The sequence below is a fragment of the Kogia breviceps genome, chromosome 1, assembly GCF_026419965.1.
Source record: "Kogia breviceps isolate mKogBre1 chromosome 1, mKogBre1 haplotype 1, whole genome shotgun sequence".
Classification (NCBI taxonomy): domain Eukaryota; kingdom Metazoa; phylum Chordata; class Mammalia; order Artiodactyla; family Physeteridae; genus Kogia; species Kogia breviceps.
The window spans coordinates 174,238,099-174,258,639 of NC_081310.1; the positions used below are offsets into that span (position 1 = coordinate 174,238,099).

The following is a 20,541-nucleotide window of genomic DNA, read 5'->3' on the forward strand; positions in this document are numbered from 1 at the left end:
TAAACATTGTACTAAAGATCCCTGTTAATGCAATAAATCAAACAAGAAAGAAAATGCATTAAGATTGTAAAGGAAAAAGTGAAACTGCCTTTATTTACAGATAACATGACTGTGTAGGTAGAAAATCCTAAAGATTTCAGTTGAGCAAAATCCATCTCTATTTCTATGTCAATGAAGAACACTAGAAAAGGAAATTTAAAAATAATGCTATTCACAACAGGATCAAAAATATATTAAAATACTTATTAGATAAATTTGACAAAGTATAAGACTTGTAAAATGAAAAATACAAAACACTGTTGGGAGAAATTAAGATAATCTGAATAAAGGTGAAAGATACCATCTTTATGGATTGGATGGCTCTAAGTTGCTAGGATGTCAATTCCCTGCAAATTGATCCATAGATTAAGAACAGCCCCAATCAAAATTTCAGCAGACTTTTTTGTAGAAATTGACAAGCTGATTCTAAAATGTATATGGAAATTCAAACGAAACCTTTGAAAAAGGTGAACAAAGATGGAAGACCTACACTCCTATTTCAAGACTCACTGTAAAGCTACATTAATCAAGTCAGTTGGTACTGGTATAAAAATAGACATGTAGGGCTTCCCTGGTGGCGCAGTGGTTGGGAGTCCGCCTGCCGATGCAGGGGACATGGGTTCGTGCCCTGGTCCAGGAGGATCCCGCATGCCACGGAGCAGCTGGGCCCGTGAGCCATGGCCACTGAGCCTGCGCTCCGCAAAGGGAAAGGCCACAACAGTGAGAGGCCCACGTACTGCCAAAAAAAAAAAAAAAAAAAAAGATGTGTATCAATGGAACACAATAGTTTCAGGAACAGACCAAGACATATATGGTCAGTTAGTTGACTTTAACAAAAGTACCAATGTAACTGAAGGGGAAAAGACAGTGTTTACAAAAGTGGTACTGGAACAACTGTATATCCATACACACAAAAAAATGAAATGGGACACCTTAACTTATACATAAAAATTATCTCAAAATGGATCACAGAAAACATAAAAGAAAATTATAAAACTACGAGAGGGCTTCCCTGGTGGCGCAGTGGTTGAGAGTCCGCCTGCTGATGCAGGGGATGCAGGTTCGTGTCCCGGTCTGGGAGGATCCCACGTGCCGCAGAGCGGCTGGGCCTGTGAGCCATGGCCGCTGGGCCTGCGCGTCCGGAGCCTGTGCTCCGCAACAGGAGAGGACACAGCAGTGAGCGGCCAGTGTACCGCAAAAAAAAAAAAAAAAAAAAAAAAACTAGGAGAAAATGTAAGAGAAAATCTTAATTACCATAGTTAAGCAAAGATATTTAGATGGGATAATAAAAAGCACAAATTATAAAAGAATAAAAACTGATACAGTGGACTTCTCAAAAGTAAAAAGTTCTGTCCTGGTGTGGGTGACCAAGATGGCAGAGTAGGAAGACCCTGAGCTCCCCTCCTCCGATGGGCACACCAAAATTATTACTATGTACAGAGCAACTTTCCATAAAAATGACCTGAAGACTCGCAGAAAAGATCTTCTACAGCTAAAGATATAAAGAAGGAACTACAAGATGGGTAGAAGGGGGCAGAGACACAGTATAATCAAGACCCACACCACCAGGTTAGGTGACACACAAATGGGAAGATAATCACAACTGCAGATGTTCTCCCCAAGAAGTGAGAGGTCTGAGCCCCATATAGGGCTCCCCAGTCCAGGGCTCCTGCACTGGGAAGATAAACCTCCAGAACACTTGGTTTTGAAGGCTAGTGGGGCTTGTTTTCAGGAGAGCCAGAGGGCTGTAGGAAACAAGAGACTCCCACTCTCAAAGGGTACAAACAAAATCTCACATGATCTGAGACCCAGGGCAAAAGCAGTAACTTGAAAGGAGCCTGGGTCAGACCCACTTGATTTTAGAGAGCCTCCCAGAGAGGCAAGAGGAAACTGGGACTCACCCTGGGGACATAGATGCTGGTGGCAGCCATTTTGGGGAACTCACTCTACAATGAGAACACTGCTGCTAGAAAGCACAAGCACCATTTTGGACTCCCCCCACTAAGTTAAATGAGAACTGGAACCAGCCTGCCCACCAGCCAGTTGCCACCAATCCTGGGACGCTTGAGGCCAAGAAGCTAGCCAGGTGTGGACACAGCCCCAAACACCAACAAGTTTGCTGCCTTAGGCTCCCATGAGCCCCCAGCCACCCTAAACAAGGCTCTGCCCACCAGTGGGTAGGCACCAGTCCCAGGACCTCCTGGGCCCTGGCCTTGCCCACCAGCAGGCTGACACCAACTCTAGGATCACCAGGGCCCCACAGCCAGAGATCCTCAGGAGCAGGCTCCTCCCACCAGTGGACCAACACTAGCCCCAGGATACCATGGGACCCAGACCAATACATCCACAAGCCATTACCAGTTTCAGGAACCAGGCCCCCCCAGCCAGAGACACTGGGACCCAGCTCTGTGCACCAATGGAACAGAACTAGTCCCAAGATATAGCCTCACCCACCAGTGGTTGGCACCAGCCCTGGGATCCCATGAGCCCTGACCCTGCCCACTAGACAGCAGACACTAGCCCCTGGGTATACCACAGCCCTGTAGCCACCTGTGTCAGGACCCAGCCTGTAACCCAGTGGGTCAAAACCAGGCTGAGAACACCCACCCTCCACCCAGTCCCACCCACCAGCAGTACAGCACTAGCCTGGGAACTCCTCAGGGCTCTGCAGCCAGCTGCCTCATGACCTGGCCCTGTCCACCAGTGGGCCAGCACCAGGACCAGAACTCCCCAGGCTGCAGTCAACCACACCAGAGCCAGAGGCCTCTGCATTAGGCAGGGTCTGGCAATCAACCAGTCTGGGACTTTCTGGTCCCAGCACGCCCACAGTAGTCAGCCATGCTGACCATGCTCACCAGCACGCTCACCAGCACGCCCACAGCAGTCAGCTTGTCATAAGGGCCCATGCAGTGCATATACAGGGCACCCCTAAAGCATACAGCTCTGGTGGCTAGAGGGGGAGTCTGCTGCTCAGCCCCGTAGAATGTCTCTTACATAAGGTCACTTATCTAAGATTGGTAAATGGAGCCAACCTATGAAATACATAGAAATAAAAACAAAGAACTAGGCAAAATAAGGAAACAGGGGAATATGTTCCAAAGGAAGCATTCTACCCAATAAGACTGCAAGGTAATGACTGTAAAGATGCACAAAGAACTCAGGAGAAGAATGAACACAGTGAGAGGTTAGAAGTTCCTAACAAAGAGTTCGAAAATATAATGAAGAAGCAAACAGAGCCAAAAAATACAGTAATTGAAATAAAAGGAATTAACAGTAGGTCAGCTGATACAGAGGAACAGATCAGCAAACTGGAAGACAGTGTAGTCAAAATCACTCAAACTGAAGAGAAAAAAGAAAAAGAATTTTTAAAAATGAGGACAGTTCAAGAGAACTCTGAGACAACTTCAAGTGTACTAACATTTGCATTGTAGAAGTCCTGGAAGAAGAGAGCACGGAAGGAGCAGAGGATGTATTTGAAGACATAATAGCTGAAAACGTCCCTAATCTGGGAAAGCAACCAGACATCCAAGTCCAAGAAGTACAGAAAGTCCCAAACAGACTCAATCCAAAGATTTCCACTCAAAGACACATTATAATTAAAATAGCGAACATTAAGGATAAAGAGAGAATGTAAAAGCATCAAAGGAAAAGCAACTAGTTACGTTAAAGGAAAATCCCATAAGGCTATCAGCTGACTTTTCAGCAGAAATTCTGCAGGCCAGAAGGGACTGGCACCATATATGTAAAGTGATGAAAGGGAAAAAACCTACAACGAAGAATACTATACCCAGCAAGCTTTTCATTCAGATTTGATTGAGAGATTAAGAGTTCTACAGACAAGCAAAGCTAAAATAATTCAGTACAACAAAACCGGCTTTATAAGAAATGTTAAAGGGAATTCGCTAAGCAGAAAAGAAAAAGTAACAACTAGAAAAATGAAAATTAAAAAAGGAAAAATTTCACTGGTAAAGACAAATGTACAGTAAAGACAGTAGATCAGTACTATCTACTAGAAAGATTAAGACAAAAGTAGTAATATTATCTATATCCATAATAAGTAGTAATGAATACACAAACCAAAAAACACAAAATATGATGTAAGAAACATTAAATGTGGGAAGGGTAAAAATTCAGGGTTGGTAAAATGAATTCAAAATTAAGAGATCAGCACTTAAAATAATCATGTATAAACATAAATAGATTGGTATACATAAACCTCATGGTAACAACAAACCAAAAATCAGTAATAGATACACACACAAAAAAGAGAAAGGAACCCCAAAATAACACTAAAGATAGTCATCAAATCACAGGGGATGAGAGCAAAACAAGGAGGAACAAAAAAGAGCTACAAAAACAACCACAAAGCAATTAACAAAATGGCAATAAGTACATACCTATCAATAATTACTTTACAATTAAATGGACTAAATGCTCCAATAAAAAGACACAGGGTAGCTAAATGGATACAAAAACAAGACCCATAGTGCTGCCTAAAAGAGACTCACATCAAATCTAAAGGCACACAAAGACTGAATGTGAGAGGATAGGAAAGGTGCACCTAAATACATAAAGCAAACATTGACAGATATAAAGGGAGAAATGGACAGTAACACAACAAGAGTAGGGGACTTTAGTCTTTTTTTTTTTTTTTGCTGTACGTGGGCCTCTCACTGTTGTGGCCTCTCCCGTTGTGGAGCACAGGCCCTGGACGTGCAGGCTCAGTGGCCATGGCTCACAGGCCCAGCCGCTCCACAGCATGTGGGATCCTCCCGGACCGGGGCACGAACCCACATCCCCTACACCGGCAGGCGGACTCTCAACCACTGCACCACCAGGGAAGCCCAAGAGTAGGGGACTTTAAAACCTCGCTTACATCAATGGACAGATGATAAATAAGGAAAATAAGTAAGGAAACACTGGCCATAAATGACATATTACAAGAGATGGATTTAACAGCTATATACAGAATAAACAAACACACACACATTTGTGTATATATATAAAAATATATATATATATATAAAATATTTCACCCCAAAGCAGAAGAACACACATTCTTTTCAAGTTCACATGGAACATTCTCTAGATCACTTGCTAGGCCACAAAACAAGTCTCAGTAAATTTAAGAAGAGTAAAATCATATCAAGCATCTTTTTCAACCACAATGCTATGAGACTAGAAGCCAAATACACGAAAAAACTGTAAAAAACACACAGCACAGAAGACTAAACAACATGTTACTAAACAACCAATGGGTCACCAAAGAAATTAAAGAGGAAATCAAGATATACCTGGAGACAAATGAAAATGAACACAATTATCCAAATCTATGGGATACAACAAAAGCAATTCTAAGAGGTAAGTTTATAGTGACAAGCCTACTTAAGCAAACACGAAAAATCTCAAATAAACAACCTAACCTTATACCCTAAGGGAACTAGAAAAAGAAAAAGAAAACCGAAAGTTAGTAAAGGAAAGAAATCATAAAGATCAGAGCAAAAATAAACTAGAGACTACAAAAAGCAATAGAAAAGATCAATGAAACCAAGAGGTGATCTTTTTAAAAGATAAGCAAAGTGGATAAACCTTCAGCCGGACTCATCAAGGAAAAAAGAAAGGTACAAATAAATTTTTTTTAAAAATGAGAAGAGAGGTTACAACAAACAACACAGAAATATAAAGGATCTTAAGAGATTACTATGAACAATTATACACCAAAAGAACCACCTAGAAATGGACAAATTTTAGAAATGTACACTCTCCTAAGACTGACTCAGAAATACATAGAAAATATGAACAGACCAATTACTAGTAACGAAATTGAATCAGTAATCATAAAACTCCCAACAAACAAAAGTCTAGGACCAGACAGCTTCACAGAGGAAGTCGACCAAACATTTAGAGAAGAGTTAATACCTATCCTTCTCAAACTATTACAAAAAATAGCAGAGGAAGCAACACTTACGAATTCATTCTACGAGGCCAGTATCACCCTGATACCAAAAGCACACGACCATAAAAGAAGACAATTACAGGCCAATATCACTGATGAACATACATACAAAAATCCTCAACAAAATATCAGCATATCAAATTCAACAATACATTACAAGGATCACACACCATGAGCAAGTGGGATTTATCCCAGGGATGCAAAGAATAATTTGGTATTTGCAAAGCAATGTGATACACCACATTAACAAACTGAAGAATAAAAGTCATATGATCATCTCAACAGATGCAAAAAAAGTCTTTGACAAAATTCAACATTCATTTATGATAAAAATTCTCCACAAAATGGCTATAGTGGGAACATACCCCAATGTAATAAAGGCTATATATGACAGCCCCACAGCTAACATCATATCGAATGATGAAAAACTGAAACAATTTCCTCTAAGATCAGGAATAAGACAAGGACGCCCATTCTGCCACTTTTATTCAACACGGTATTGGAAGTCCCAGCCACAGCAATCAGAGAAGAAAAAGAAATAAAAGGAATTCAAATTGGAAAGGAAGAAGAAAACTGTCACTGTTTGCAGGTAACACCATACAATACATAAAAAATCCTAAGACAGAAAATCCTAAAGACACCACCAAAAAGTTATGAGAACTCACCAATGAATTCAGTAAAGTTGCACGATACAAAATGTACAAAATCTGTTGCATTTCTATACACTAACAACAAACTGTCAGAGAAATTTTAAAAATAATCCTGTTTACAATTGCATCAAAAAGAATAAAATACCTAGGAATAAATCTAACAAAGGGGGTAAAAGACTCGACTCAGAAAACTGTAAGACACTGATGAAGGAAACTGAAGATTAAACAAACAAATGGAAAAATATACCTTTCTCATGAATTAGAAGAATACTGTCAAAATAACCATACTACCTAAGGCAAACTACAGATTCAATGCAATAAAATCAAAATACCAATGGCATTTTTCACAGAACTAGAACAAATAATTCTAAAATTCATTAGGAAACATAAAACACCCAGAATAGCCAAAACAATCTTGAGAAAGGAGAACAAAGCTAGAGGTATCATACTCCCTGATTTCAAACTATGCTAAAAACTACAGTAATCAAAACAGTATGGTTGTGGCACAAAAACATACACACAGATCAATGGAACAGAATAAACAGCCCAGACAAACCTATGCTTATATGGTCAATTAATCTATGACAAAAGAGGCAAGACTATATTGAAGAAAAGACTGACTCTTCAGTAAATGGTGTTGGGAAAAGTGGACAGCTACACGGAAAAGAATGAAACTGGACCACTTTTTCATACCATAGACAAAATTAAACTGAAAATGGATTAAAGACTTAAATATAAGACCTGAAACCATGAAAGTCCTAGAGGAAAACACAGGAAGGAAACTTTGACATCGGTTTTAGTAATATTTTTTGGGTCTGTCCCCTCAAGTTGGGTCTGTCCCCTCAAGTAAAGACAACCAAAGCAAAAATAAACAAATGGGACCACATCAAACTAAAAAGATTTTGCATAGCAAAGGAAACCCTCAACAAAATGTAAAGGCTACCTACTGAATGGGAAAGGATATTTCCAAATTATATATCTGGAAAGGAGTTAATATCCAAAATGTATAAAGAACTCAATATCCAACAAACAAACAAACAAAAAAATGGAATTAAAAAATGGGCAGAGGATCTGAATAGCCATTTTCCCAAAAGGGACATACAGATTGCCAAAACACACACACAGAAAGATGCTCCAAATCACTAATCATCAGCAAAATGCAAGTCAAAACCACAATGAGTATCACCTCACACCTGTCAGAATGACTACAATGAAAGGGACAAGAGATAGCAAGTGTTGGCGACGATGTGTAAAAAGGGGAACACTCATGCACTGTTGGTGGGAATGTAAACTAGTGCAGCCATTGTGGAAAACAGTATGGCACTTCCTCAAAAATTAAACACAGAACTACCATTTGATCCAGCAATTCCACTTCTGGGTATTTTTTACCCAAAGAAAACAAAAACACTAATTCAAAAAGATATATATGCACCCCTAAGTCCACTGCAGCATTACTGACAACAGCCAAGATATGGAAACAACCTAAGTGTCATAGATGAATGAATAAAGAAGATATGGTACACACACACACACACACACACACACAGTTACATACAATGGAATTATTACTCAACCACCAAAAAGAATGAATTCTTGCCATTTGTGACAGCAGGGATGGACCTAGAGGGTATTACGTTAAGTGAAACAAATCAGACAGAGAAAGGCAAATACTATATGATTTCACTTATATCTGGAATCTAAAAAACAAATGAACAAACATAATAAAACAGAAACAGAATTATAGATACAGAAAATAAACAAGTGCTTCTCACAGGGGAGGAGGTTGGGGAGATGAGAGACATAGGTGAGGGAGATTAAGAGGTACAAACTTCCAGTCACAAAGTAAATGAGTCATGGTTATGTTATGAAATGTACAGTGTGGGGAATACAATCACACAATTATAATTATGTAATAACTTTGTATGTTGACATATTGTAACTAGACTTATCCTAGTGAACATTTTGAAATACGTAGAAATGTTGAATCAGTATGTTGTGCTCCAAGAACTAACAAAGTACTGTAGGTCAATTATATTTCAAAAACAAACAAATTCTTAGAAAAAGAGATCAGATTTGTGGCTACCAGAAGCAGGGAGTAGGGGGAGGGAGACTGGATGAAGGTAGTCAAAAGGCATAAATTTCCAGTTTAAGTACGTACTGGGGTATAATGTGCAACATGATATATATAATGAACACTGCTCTGTGCTATATATGCAAGTTGTGAAGAGAGTAAATGCTAAGAGTTCTCATAGTAAGAAAAAATTTTTTTTTAGTTTCTTTAATTTTTTATGTATATGAGATGACGAATGTTTACTATCTTACTGTGATATTCATTTCATGATGTATATAAGTCAAATCATTATGCTCTATGCCTTAAACTTAGTGCTGTTATGTCAATTATATCTCAATAAAACTGGAAGAAAATAAATAAATGAACCATGGAAATCGGGAAAAAGTTGTTTTTCACTATTAAGAAAATAAAAATGAAGTCACAGAATAGGAGGAAAAGTCATATTTGATAAAAGAATTTTATCCATAATAAAAAAAACAACTCAATAAGATGACAACTGGGCTTCCCTGGTGGCGCAGTGGTTGAGAGTCCGCCTGCCGATGCAGGGGACATGGGTTCGTGCCCCGGTCCGGGAAGATCCCACATGCCGCAGAGCGGCTGGGCCCGTGAGCCATGGCCGCTGAGCCTGTGCGTCCGGAGCCTGTGCTCCACAATGGGAGAGGCCACAACAGTGAGAGGCCCGCGTACCACACACACACACAAAAAAAGATGACAACTAACCCAATTTTAAAAATGTGCAATAGTTCTGAATACACACGTCATCAAAGATACACAAAGAGCAAATATACATTTGAAAAGATGCCCACATATCAGTCATAAGGAAAATACAAATTAAAGCCATAAATTAATACCACTGCACATTTACTAGAATGGCTAAAATTACAAATTGACAATACCAAGTGTTTTAAGTCATGGAGCAGATAGAACTCACAGACTGCTGGTGGGAATTCAAAATAGTACATCAACTTTGGAACACATTTTGGCAGCTTTCTTACAAAGTTAAAAATACACATAAGACCTAGCAATTCCACCCCTGGATATTTTTCCCCAAATGAAAACATACATTCTTCACAAAGAGATTTATACTAGAATGTTCACAGCAGCTCTATTTAAAATGCTCAAAACTGGAAATAACCCAAATTTCCATCAGCTGTTAAACAATTATATAAACTGTGGTTTATGCATGAAATGAAATGCTCAGAAATAAAAAGGAATGAACTAGTAATTCATGAAACAATATGGATGAATCTCAAAAACATTATGCTAATTAAAGGAATCCAAACACAGAAGAATACAAATTATATGATTCCATTTATATGAAATTTTAGAAAAGGCAAAGCAGTACAATTTTGCATCAATCTGCAAAGCAGATCAGTGGTTGTCAGGATCTGGAGATGAAGATTGACTGGCAATGGTAACAAGGCAACTTTTTGGAACAAGAAAAGTGTTATGACTGTGATGGTAGTTACATACTGAATACATTTATCAAAGCCCATCAAATTGTACACTTAAAATTTATGATTTTTTTTAATTTCTGAATTTTTAAATGTAACTGTAACTCAACAGTGCTAATTTTAAAAAGAAGGCTATTATTCTTTTAATTGTGGTATTGGAAAGCCCTGTTAACATGAAAAACATTCTTTGTGAACTTCACTATTATAACTATACTACATAAACTAGTGAACCTCATTATGTTTTAAAAAGCTAAATTTAGAGACTTTAAAAAAGAGGAAAGTGTGGGCTTCCCTGGTGGCGCAGTGGTTGAGAGTCCGCCTGCCAATGCAGGGGACGTGGGTTCATGACTCGGTCCAGGAGGATCCCGCATGCCACAGAGCAGCTGGGCCCGTGAGCCATAGCCGCTGAGTGTGCGCGTCCGGAGCCTGTGCTCCACAGTGGAAGAGGCCACAGCGGTGAGAGACCCGCGTACCGCCAAGAAAAAAAAAAAAAGAGGAAAGTGTGTAACAATGATTATAAAAAACAAACAGAAAAATCCTTTGATTATAGAAACAAAATAAAAAGTCCCTCCTGAAGAAATATAAAAGATATGGTTTTTTACTTCAAAAAAACAAAAACAAAAGGACAAAGATACAATGATGGAAAACAACAAAGAAAAGAAAATGCTAGAAAAATTAAGCTACTGCTTACTCTTCGTCTGGGCTGGGGGAAGCCATCTCTGTGTCGTCTTCTTGTTCGGGAACGTGCCTGGAGTCCCTGTCCTTTATTCAGTGGGTCAAAGGATTCTATGAAAACCAAGAGAAAGCATGATGTGAGATAAATCACTCACAGATTTAAATAAACACTTAGGGTGAAGGAAGAAATATCAGGCAATCATCACTATATTTATTATTTTGTTTATGATAAAATATGGACTTTACTTATATACATAAGAAAACAAGGAGATACAGCATGTATAAAAACTTTGTTAGGGCTTCCCTGGTGGCACAGTGGTTGAGAGTCTGCCTGTCGATGCAGGGGACATGGGTTCGTGCCCCAGTCCGGGAAGATCCTACATGCCACGGAGCGGCTGGGCCCGTGAGCCATGGCCGCTGAGCGTGCACGTCCGGAGCCTGTGCTCCGCAATGGGAGAGGCCACAGCAGTGAGAGGCCCACGTACCACAAAAAAACCCAAAACCAAAACAAACAAACAAAAAAAACAAAAAAAAACTTTGTTAACAATCAAGAAAAACCCCTATATGATTACTGTGGGAAACTTAAAAACAACAAAAACAAATTAACCCCTTATAAAGAACAATATGGTATGAATTAATACCTTGAAAGGCAGGGACCATTTGTGCCCTAGATAGTTATCACACATTATAACTGCTTCATTATGCCAATTCAGAGTTGTACCAATCTTCTAATAAAGGACTTTCAACAGACAGGTTACACTGCACAAACCTGATGGAAAATCTGCTTCCAGATCCTGTTCAGTTTCCCCTTTTGAGAACTGCTTCACTTCTAAATCAGCCTCTTGCACAGTATTTGACTTTAAGGCATAATGATTTAATTCTTCCTCCCAGCTATGTGGAGTAGATACTGCCTCTGATTCAAGATCACCACTGTAAGTACTTCCTTGGTCTGAAATATACAGAAAAACAAACAAGCCCTCAAAATGAGATAAGACGCTTGACATACTCAGAAACCTCTCTGAAACCCTAAATACTAAAAAGTCGGGTATGGTTGCTGGACAATTCCATAGGTACACTCAAGAATGAAGTAACTTGTTCACCAATATGACAGAACTAGATTTGTATTCTTGGTACACACTTTAGAGCATTATTTCAATTAATCCTTAAAACCAATATCTGAGGTAGCTTTTATTATTAGTCTCTTTACAAATTAGCACAAAATCATAGATGTCTGATGCCCCCTACAAACAGCTAAAGCTGCAAATATTAAATCCAAGGATGCTAATACTTTATGGGTTTGTATCACTAACAGAGGATAATATTTCTTAGATTCAAAATACATTTACAATTACAAACCTTTTTCAAATATCTTGGTGTCTAGAAAGAGCTCCTGTTCAGAAGTTTGGGATCCTAAAGAAAAAGAAAAGCACATAATAAATCAATTTATATGTATACAAAAAACAAACTGCATCTCAAATGAAATGACTGCACTAGGGAGGTTCTATATAAATAGACTTTATATGCAGAAAAGAATGATTCATTAATAAAAGTCAGGCATTAGTGATAAATACAGTTAAATTACAATTGATAACAGTGGTTACACTTCTAGATAGCAAGCAGTATGAAAGAAGTCATGGCAAGAGAGACCTTTATTTTGGATTCTGTGCTATCTGAAATTCTTTTTTTAACCACAACACACACACACACACACAATACTGATTTACTCACAGGTTGACAAATCTGTTTTAAATTGCTTCTTCCTTCCCTAAATAAAATATGCTTTACCATGCAGTGGAAAGCCGACAGACTTAGAATATAAATACATGAGCAATCAGCACATGGAACTAAACAGAACAAAGTTCTATCAATTATAAACTACTTTAATTTTTTTTTTTTTTTTTTAAGTTTTTGGGCCACACCATGCAGCATGTGGGATCTTGGTTCCCCAACCAGGAATCGAACGAGTGCCCTCTGCAGTGGAAGCGCAGAGTCTTAACCACTGGACAGCCAGGTAAGTCCCTATAAACTACTTGAAAAGTAAAGAGTTTAGGGAATTCCCTGGCGGTCCAGTGGTTAGGACCCAGAGCTTTCACTGCTGGGGTCCAGGTTCAATCCCTGGTCAGGGAACTAATATCCCACAAGATGCACAATGTGGCCAAGAAAAAACAAACAAACAAAAAACAAAAAAGAAGAGGAAGAAGAAAAATAGTAGAGTTTAAAGATTTAAAGCATTAAAAAAAAAAAAGGCTTCCCTGGTGGCGCAGTGGTTGAAAGTCCACCTGCCGGTGCAGGGGACATGGGTTCGTGCCCCGGTCCGGGAAGATCCCACATGCCGCGGAGCGGCGGGGCCCGTGGGCCACGGCAGCTGAGCCTGCACGTCTGGAGCCTGTGCTCCGCAACGGGAGAGGCCACAACAGTGAGAGGCCCGCGTACCGCAAAAAAAAAAACAAAAAAAAATTTTTTTAAACCGAGGAAAACTGTCTCTTTTCCCTGAAATCAAAGAGAAATGAGCCAGATCCTTTCAGTTGGAATTAATTTCTCCCCCCTTTATATTTCTAAACCATTGATGATTAAAACTATCTGTCTTGAAGCTCAGTCTTTAAAGTTTTTCTGTTTGACTCAACTGTAGGCAAAGGCAAAGTCACAATATTTGTATAGAGGAAACATTTGATAAATGCTGACTATTAATGTGAATGGAGAAGCCAACTTAAAATGAGCTTTCTCATCAGGAATTGCTGGAACTTGCAAAATAAGTATCAGAAATTAGAAGATCAAGCATAGGTGCAATACTCTATCTATCTATCTATCTATTTATTTATTTATTTATTTATGGCTGTGTTGGGTCTTTGTTGTTGCACGTGAGCTTTCTCTAGTTGTGGCCAGTGGAAGCTACTCTTCGTTGTGGTGTGTGGGATTCTTGTTGCAGTGGCTTCTCTTGTTGCAGAGTGCGGGCTTCAGCAGTTGTGGCTTTCAGGCTCTAGAGCGTAGACTCAGTAGCTGTGGTGCTTGGGCTTAGTTGCTCTGCGGCACATGGGATTTTCTGGACCAGGGCTCGAACCCATGTCCCCTGCATTGGCAGGCGGATTCTTAACCGCTGTGCCACCAGGGAAGCCCAAGGGCAATATTCTAAGACTTTAAAATCCACATATAAATGGGTCAGAATTGAGATTATACACCAAAGAGCAAAATGAGACCAGAAACTTTGGGATAATAATAAAAAGCTTTGTACCCATCTCTCAGAGTATATCTGAATTAAAAATGTACTGGCAACACAACAGAAAAGTTGATAGTAATTTTTTCAAATGCTGTAGTGCTCAGAAAACCAACTAGAATGTATTACGCAAAATCAGAACCCAGTGGCTAGCTTTATAAAAACCACCACAGGAAAAGAAAATTGTCAGGAAAGAGTAATTTCTTGGTTCATCAATGATATATGAAAAGGCCACTGTGGGCTTCCCTGGTGGCACAGTGGTTAAGAATCCACCTGCCAATGGAGGGGACACGAGTTAGAGCCCTGGTCTGGGAAGATCCCACATGCTGCAAAGCAACTAAGCCCATGCACCACAACTACTGACCCTGTGCGCTAGAACCCGCAAGCCACAACTACTGAAGCCTGTGCACCTAGAGCCTGTGCTCTGCAACAAGAGAAGCCATCGCAGTGAGAAGCCCACGCACCGCAATGAAGAGTAGCTCTTGCTCACCGCAACTATAGAAAGCCCACGTGAAGCAATGAAGACCCAATGCAGCCAAAAATAAAATAAATTTTTTTTAAAAAAAGGCCATTGCAAAAATTCACCTATACCTTTCAACTACCTTTAACACCATTTCCTTTATCTCTTCATATATCCAAAAATCAAGGCAGTGCTAATTAAGGCTGGAAACCTTTCTGGAATTTATACTACTGAGTTCTGGTTAAAATCCTTTCTTTGTGGAGTCAGACAAACCTGGATTCAACTTCTGATTCCATTATTTCCTGAGTTCATAACCATGGCAAGCCTGTTTTCCAAAAGAGGAAACTAAAGTAAACTACCTCACTCATAGGGTTGTTGTGAAGATTAAATGAGGTGATGCACATGGTGCATTTAGGACAATACCTAGAGTACGGCAAACACATAAATGTTAACTACTGTTATTATCATTATTCTACACTCATAAAATGGGATTTATCTAGGGACTTCCCTGGTGGCACAGTGGTTAAGAATCTGCCTGCCAATGCAGGGGACATGGGTTTGAGCCCTGGTCCGGGAAGATACCACATGCCGCGGAGCAACTAGCCAACTAACCATACTGAGCCTGCACACCACAACTACTGAAGCCCGCATGCCCAGAGCCCATGCTCCGCACAAGAGAAGCCACCACAATGAGAAGCCCTCACACCATAACGAAGAGTAGACCCCATTCGCCAAAACTAGAAAAAGCCCACGCACAGCAACGAAGACCCAACACAGCCAAAAATAAATAAATAAATTTATGTTAAAAAAAAAATGGGATTTATCTATAGGTTATTTTGAACCGAGTGGTTTTCCACCCTAAAATTCGTTTTACCTTCTACCAACATACTGATTACTTTACAACAGTAATTTTTATCTGGGGACCATGGCTTTGACTGCAGGGGATAAAACCAGAACATGATCATGAAACATGGATTTACAGGTTATTTTTCTGGAATCATTAAGAACTAGAAACCGTATCGAAACTCAGTTTCTTTCATAAACAGGATAGAGCTCCAGAGTTATCAACAAGTTTAACAAGCCCACAGACTCCATATTTAAAAACAAATAAAGCTTTTAGAAAACTCCTTGACTGCCTAATACTTAAAATTACATGAGCTACCTGAAAATTTATAGGTGTGTTTTTCTTTTTTTACTTTAAAATTATACCAACCTCCCTGAGATAGAGTCTTCTCCTTCTCTTCATCTTCTGCAATCATTTCTGCCATCTCAAGGAGATCAGCTTCAAAAGGATGTGAGGGAAGTTTTTCCTTAATGTCTTCAATACTCTCGGTGACTTTATCTTCATTATCCATTGAGGATGGAATAAGCATAGGGACAGGCATCTGAAAGACCAAGGATAGACTGAAGAGTTTCTTGGTCGACCATCAAAACTATTATTTGTGAGATCATTTAAATATAAAAATTAGTAATAAACAAATTCAAGATATTTCTATTGCTAATGATTAAAATAGTCTTGCTAGTTTGTTTTTACAAGAGTGCAGCCATTTAAATAGAAATTCAGTAAGTGCTTTTCTGGATACTTAACAAAACGTGTCTCTGAATCATCTAAAAGAATAATTAAGTAATGAATTTTTGTTTTGTTTCTGACTATATTTCTTGCTTAACATTTTCACACAAGTGTTTCTCTTAAGAATTCAGTACCAAGAAAATACATATTTCCAATAAAAAAATGAATACATTTTTCTTTAACGAAAAGTCAGAATCCTGTAAATCACAGTATTCCTCTTTTCATTCTTGCTACAATCTAGGATTCTAACATTCACACACCGTTTCTGATCTTTTTCTATGTTAGTGATCTATTGTGTTTAAAATGTTTTTAAAAAGCTAAATCATAACCTCCTCTGACAAGGCAGGGTACAAATAGAAGCAGTCCTTTATATATTCCATATTTAAGTAATATAACAGTATGATTAATGGCCAACCAGAGTCAGGTATATTTTACCAACAAGTAAAAAGGTTTTTTATGGAGCTGTCAAATCTTAATTGAGAAAAATGCATACTAAATTAGCCTTAATCTCTAAGTGATTACTCACTGGAACTGGAATTCCAAATGGGACTGGGGCATACTGAGTATAAAGATGAAGAGGTATAGGTACGAACACTGGTACTGGAACTGGCACCACAATAACTTGCGGCTGAGTTGGAGTGTCTTCTAATGGAAGGAAAAAAAACCCACAAAAAAACAAAGAGGGTTAGAAATGACATTTTAATTTAAAAAAATTTTTTAAGCATGTGGACATTTACAGTTCAAAAGAAGTATCTATGAGGGACTTCCCTGGTGGCACAGTGGATAAGACTCTGTGCTCCCAGTGCAGGGGGCCCAGGTTTGATCCCTGGTCAGGAAACTAGATCCCACATGCATGCTGCAACTAAGACCTGGTGCAACCAAATAAATAAAATTAAATTTTAAAAAAAGAAGTATCTATGATACTAGGAATTCACAGAAAGGAGAAATAGCAAGGCTTGAGTATAACAGCACTAAAAAAAAAGTGGGCAACACAATAATTATCAATGATACGAGGATAAGATGAATGAAGGATATAATTTGGATGGATGAATGGAACAGTTATCTTAGAAGAAAGGTATAGAAAACTTAACATGAATAAGTAGTGTATGTTAAAGAGGAGACTGAATAGGTAGAAGGGCCATTTTTGTGAGCTATAATACACATTTAAAATCCTTAGACAGTGGGGAACTACTATGATTGGTTAGCACAAAGTAATGTGATGAAAATGGCTTTAAAAAGATTAATTTGGCTGCCATCTTCACATGGAATAGAAAGTATACAACATGGGAGGAAACTCCAATATACAGAGCTAAGATGATGAGGGCCTGAAACAGGGTGGTTATGATACCTGCAGGAAAAAAAATAAGTATACACAGCAGAGGTTCTAAGATATATATAAAAAAGAAAGGAAACAGAACTTTGGGAACTACCTTAAACATGAGTAGGGAAAATGTGGGAGGGAAGGATGGAGGTAGAAGTCATTCAATTATTTAACAAGTATCTAAAGAGTCTTTTCTGTAGGCCAGAAAAATATGTTAGATAACTGTAAAATCATTAATGTAAGAGAAAGGTAATGCTAGTAAAAAGAAGTGAAAAGCTGACAATTTGACTAGGGTTAGAAGTGGGAAATAATATGGGATCAATTTTACCATGGTGCAGGGGACATAAAAAAAAGTCATCTGATTAGAGATGTCTGATAACCAAGCTACATAATGCTAAATTGTCACTATTTGGGGACTGACATGTACACACTGCTATATTTTAAATAGATAACGAGGACCTACTGTAAAAAAAAATGATAAAAAAATATTTTAAAAAGTAAAGTTTTTATAAAGTCACTACTGATACAATAAAAATACAGGACTAAGTCATCTATAGCCTTGCTATTCAACATGATCCGTGGATCAGAAGCACTGATATTACCCGGGAACTTAAAAGATGCAAAACTTCAGCACCACTAAATCAGAATCCACTTAGTAACATTCCCAAATAATTCATATGCATACTCATGTTTGAGAAGTACTGGCCTAGAGGATAACCTTCCAGGTCTAAGAATCTAGGATTCCTTTCCACTTTAAAAATTCTGGGATTTTCAGATGGCAGCATGCCAGAGACCCATTCCCTAGGGAAACAAGCAAAGCTGGTGAAAACCTAAAAAATAACCATTTAAATTCTTTGGAAATAGTACTAAAGGCATACAGCAAATGGAGAAATGTCTATTCAAGAAAATCTACTAAATACAGTAAGAACAGTAGGCATCTATGACTTTTGATCTACTACCTGCTCCACATCCCTGCCTCAGCCAGCTCAATATGATAGAAACTCCACTCTGGAATGGGTGGGACCAGAAAGAATGGGCTCCTCTTCCTTCAGCTCCCATCAAGGGTTACTGTATCTCACCAGGAGGGACAGGCCAACATCATTTCTTATCCCCTCAAACTCCAGGTTAAAGAGGTTAATTTCCTAGTGAGTACAGCTACCACCCACAAAGAGAAAACCTACTATAGGAACAGCAGGCCAAGAAAACTAGGGTCGGAACTACCTTCACCCCAGATCACTTGTAGGGCAGAGATTCCATGCTAGTAGAGGCAAGCTGAGAAGATCAGAAGCTCACACCATGCCCATCATTCAAAAAAGTAGTAGCTCGAAGAGGGTAGAGGCAGTTTATAAGAAAATAAAGCCCTAAAGCTCTCCCCAAAGGAACTGACATTATTTGAAATAGAGTGTGGAAAAGTTCAAACCTAAGGGTGCTCTGGAAAACAATAGTTCCTCTTAACTAAGACCCTGTTTATATAATTCCAAAGTCTACGCTTACCCCATAATACTACACTATCATGAATAAGGAAATTAAATGAAGCATTCAGAGTATGGTATTATCAACTACCTTCTCTTTGCCATAACTTGTTAAGTTGATGAAAATACGTAACCCACAGGGATATCGTGAGAACTCAATTGGGCAGCAAATATAAGCAACCAAACACAACACCTATGAAATAGAAGGCACTTAATTAATGTAACCAGATCCCACATTACTTTCCCCTAGGAAAAATTAAATGAAGAAAGCACAAGGAACATACCTGTCTGGCATTCTTTGTTTTGGGTATGTGGTTTGCAAGAAGTGGCCTTGGTCTGCGTGATGGGTTTGCACAATAAAGCTTTATTCTTCAAAAGTCTTGGAGGCTGGGAAGGTGGCAGTTTGAGGGCATCTGTTTGTGTACTTGCCTAGTAAAAAAATAAGTCAGAAACCAAAAGCTTATCATTAATTACAAGAAACATTATAAATATCTTATTTCAAAATATAATTTCAAAAGACACACTATATTGGAATTACTTGGAAGACAGAATATAAATATTCAACTAAATATGTAAGGAATATAATATTCCTGAAATATCAATAGCAATAAAGGAATATTTTGATAACTATATATTGACCCTAAATGTATCTAATTACCAGCTCTGTTTACCAAGAAAAATGCTGTTTGTATTGTGACATACTGTTGATCAGTAACAATGGTGGTTGAGCTTAAAATGAGAACTGTTGTTTCCTGACTGAGTTAAGTCTTAAAAGAATTAGTTTCAAGATAACTAGAAGTAATAGGATCACTTATGATCATTTAAGTAACCTGAAAAAAGATTACATGAAAATTATCCCAGAGACCAGGAAACACTTTAAAAATGTCACTGTTCTAGTCATAAGTTTTTCTCATTATTTATTTTTTTCTTTTTTTAAGAGACAAAGCACAAAAATATTGAGTTTTTAAAAATGCTTATTTACAGCGTAATCTGCACTGAGTGGGAAACTATATTTTATAAATACTTTATTTACAATCTATGTTACAAAATGCCCCCCAAACCTTTTATGCCTGAATTCTGTACAATGTACTTTAATTCTGTACAATTAAAAAATAACAAACACAAAAACCTTCAGTAACTATTATTTAGTTACCATTATAGAGATACCAAGCATTCAAAGAAATTAAAGTACATAAAAGTATATAAAAGACCTAACTAAATAACCAGAAAATCCTGTTCCTGAACTCATGAAATTTGTTTTATATAACAAACAAAAAATAAAGGAGGGCAAGTCAGCTTAGACATATTCATACTGCATAAAAAGGGAAAAGACAATGGCAATACCAATAAAAATAATAAAACTTACATCCCCTATGATTTTCGCTGTTACTGTTGGAACTGCACCTGATATAAATAAAAACATATAATGTAGGATCTTATTATTTAAACATTAGTATTAAAAGCTGATATTTGGAAAATAAACACAAAGTTTCATAATAAAAACATGTATTATCTTACTTTAATTCAGGGGAAGAGTTAACACCTAAAGCCTAATATGAGAAGAAGAGATCTGGAAACTACAGAAACACTGTTTAATGCCATAGCAGCACATAGTGAGCCACCGTTCCTAATATGAATGTGACAAACACATGAAACTGAACA

General features: G+C 38.1%; 1 protein-coding gene across 9 annotated transcripts in view; it reads right to left on the reverse strand.

The window, feature by feature from the left end:
* The window catches only part of ZMYM4 (zinc finger MYM-type containing 4), a 171,301-nt gene that overhangs the window by 19,625 nt on the left and 131,135 nt on the right, over nt 1–20,541 (reverse strand). For all 9 annotated transcript variants that reach the window (XM_059046581.2, XM_067011728.1, XM_067011747.1 and 6 more), the window contains 7 exons: nt 20,246–20,283; nt 19,164–19,308; nt 16,613–16,731; nt 15,730–15,901; nt 12,202–12,255; nt 11,615–11,794; nt 10,862–10,956 (listed from right to left, as the gene is read on the reverse strand). In XM_059046581.2, coding sequence (XP_058902564.1) covers nt 10,862–10,956; nt 11,615–11,794; nt 12,202–12,255; nt 15,730–15,901; nt 16,613–16,731; nt 19,164–19,308; nt 20,246–20,283 — 803 coding nt within the window. The remainder of the gene's footprint in view (nt 1–10,861; nt 10,957–11,614; nt 11,795–12,201; nt 12,256–15,729; nt 15,902–16,612; nt 16,732–19,163; nt 19,309–20,245; nt 20,284–20,541) is intronic.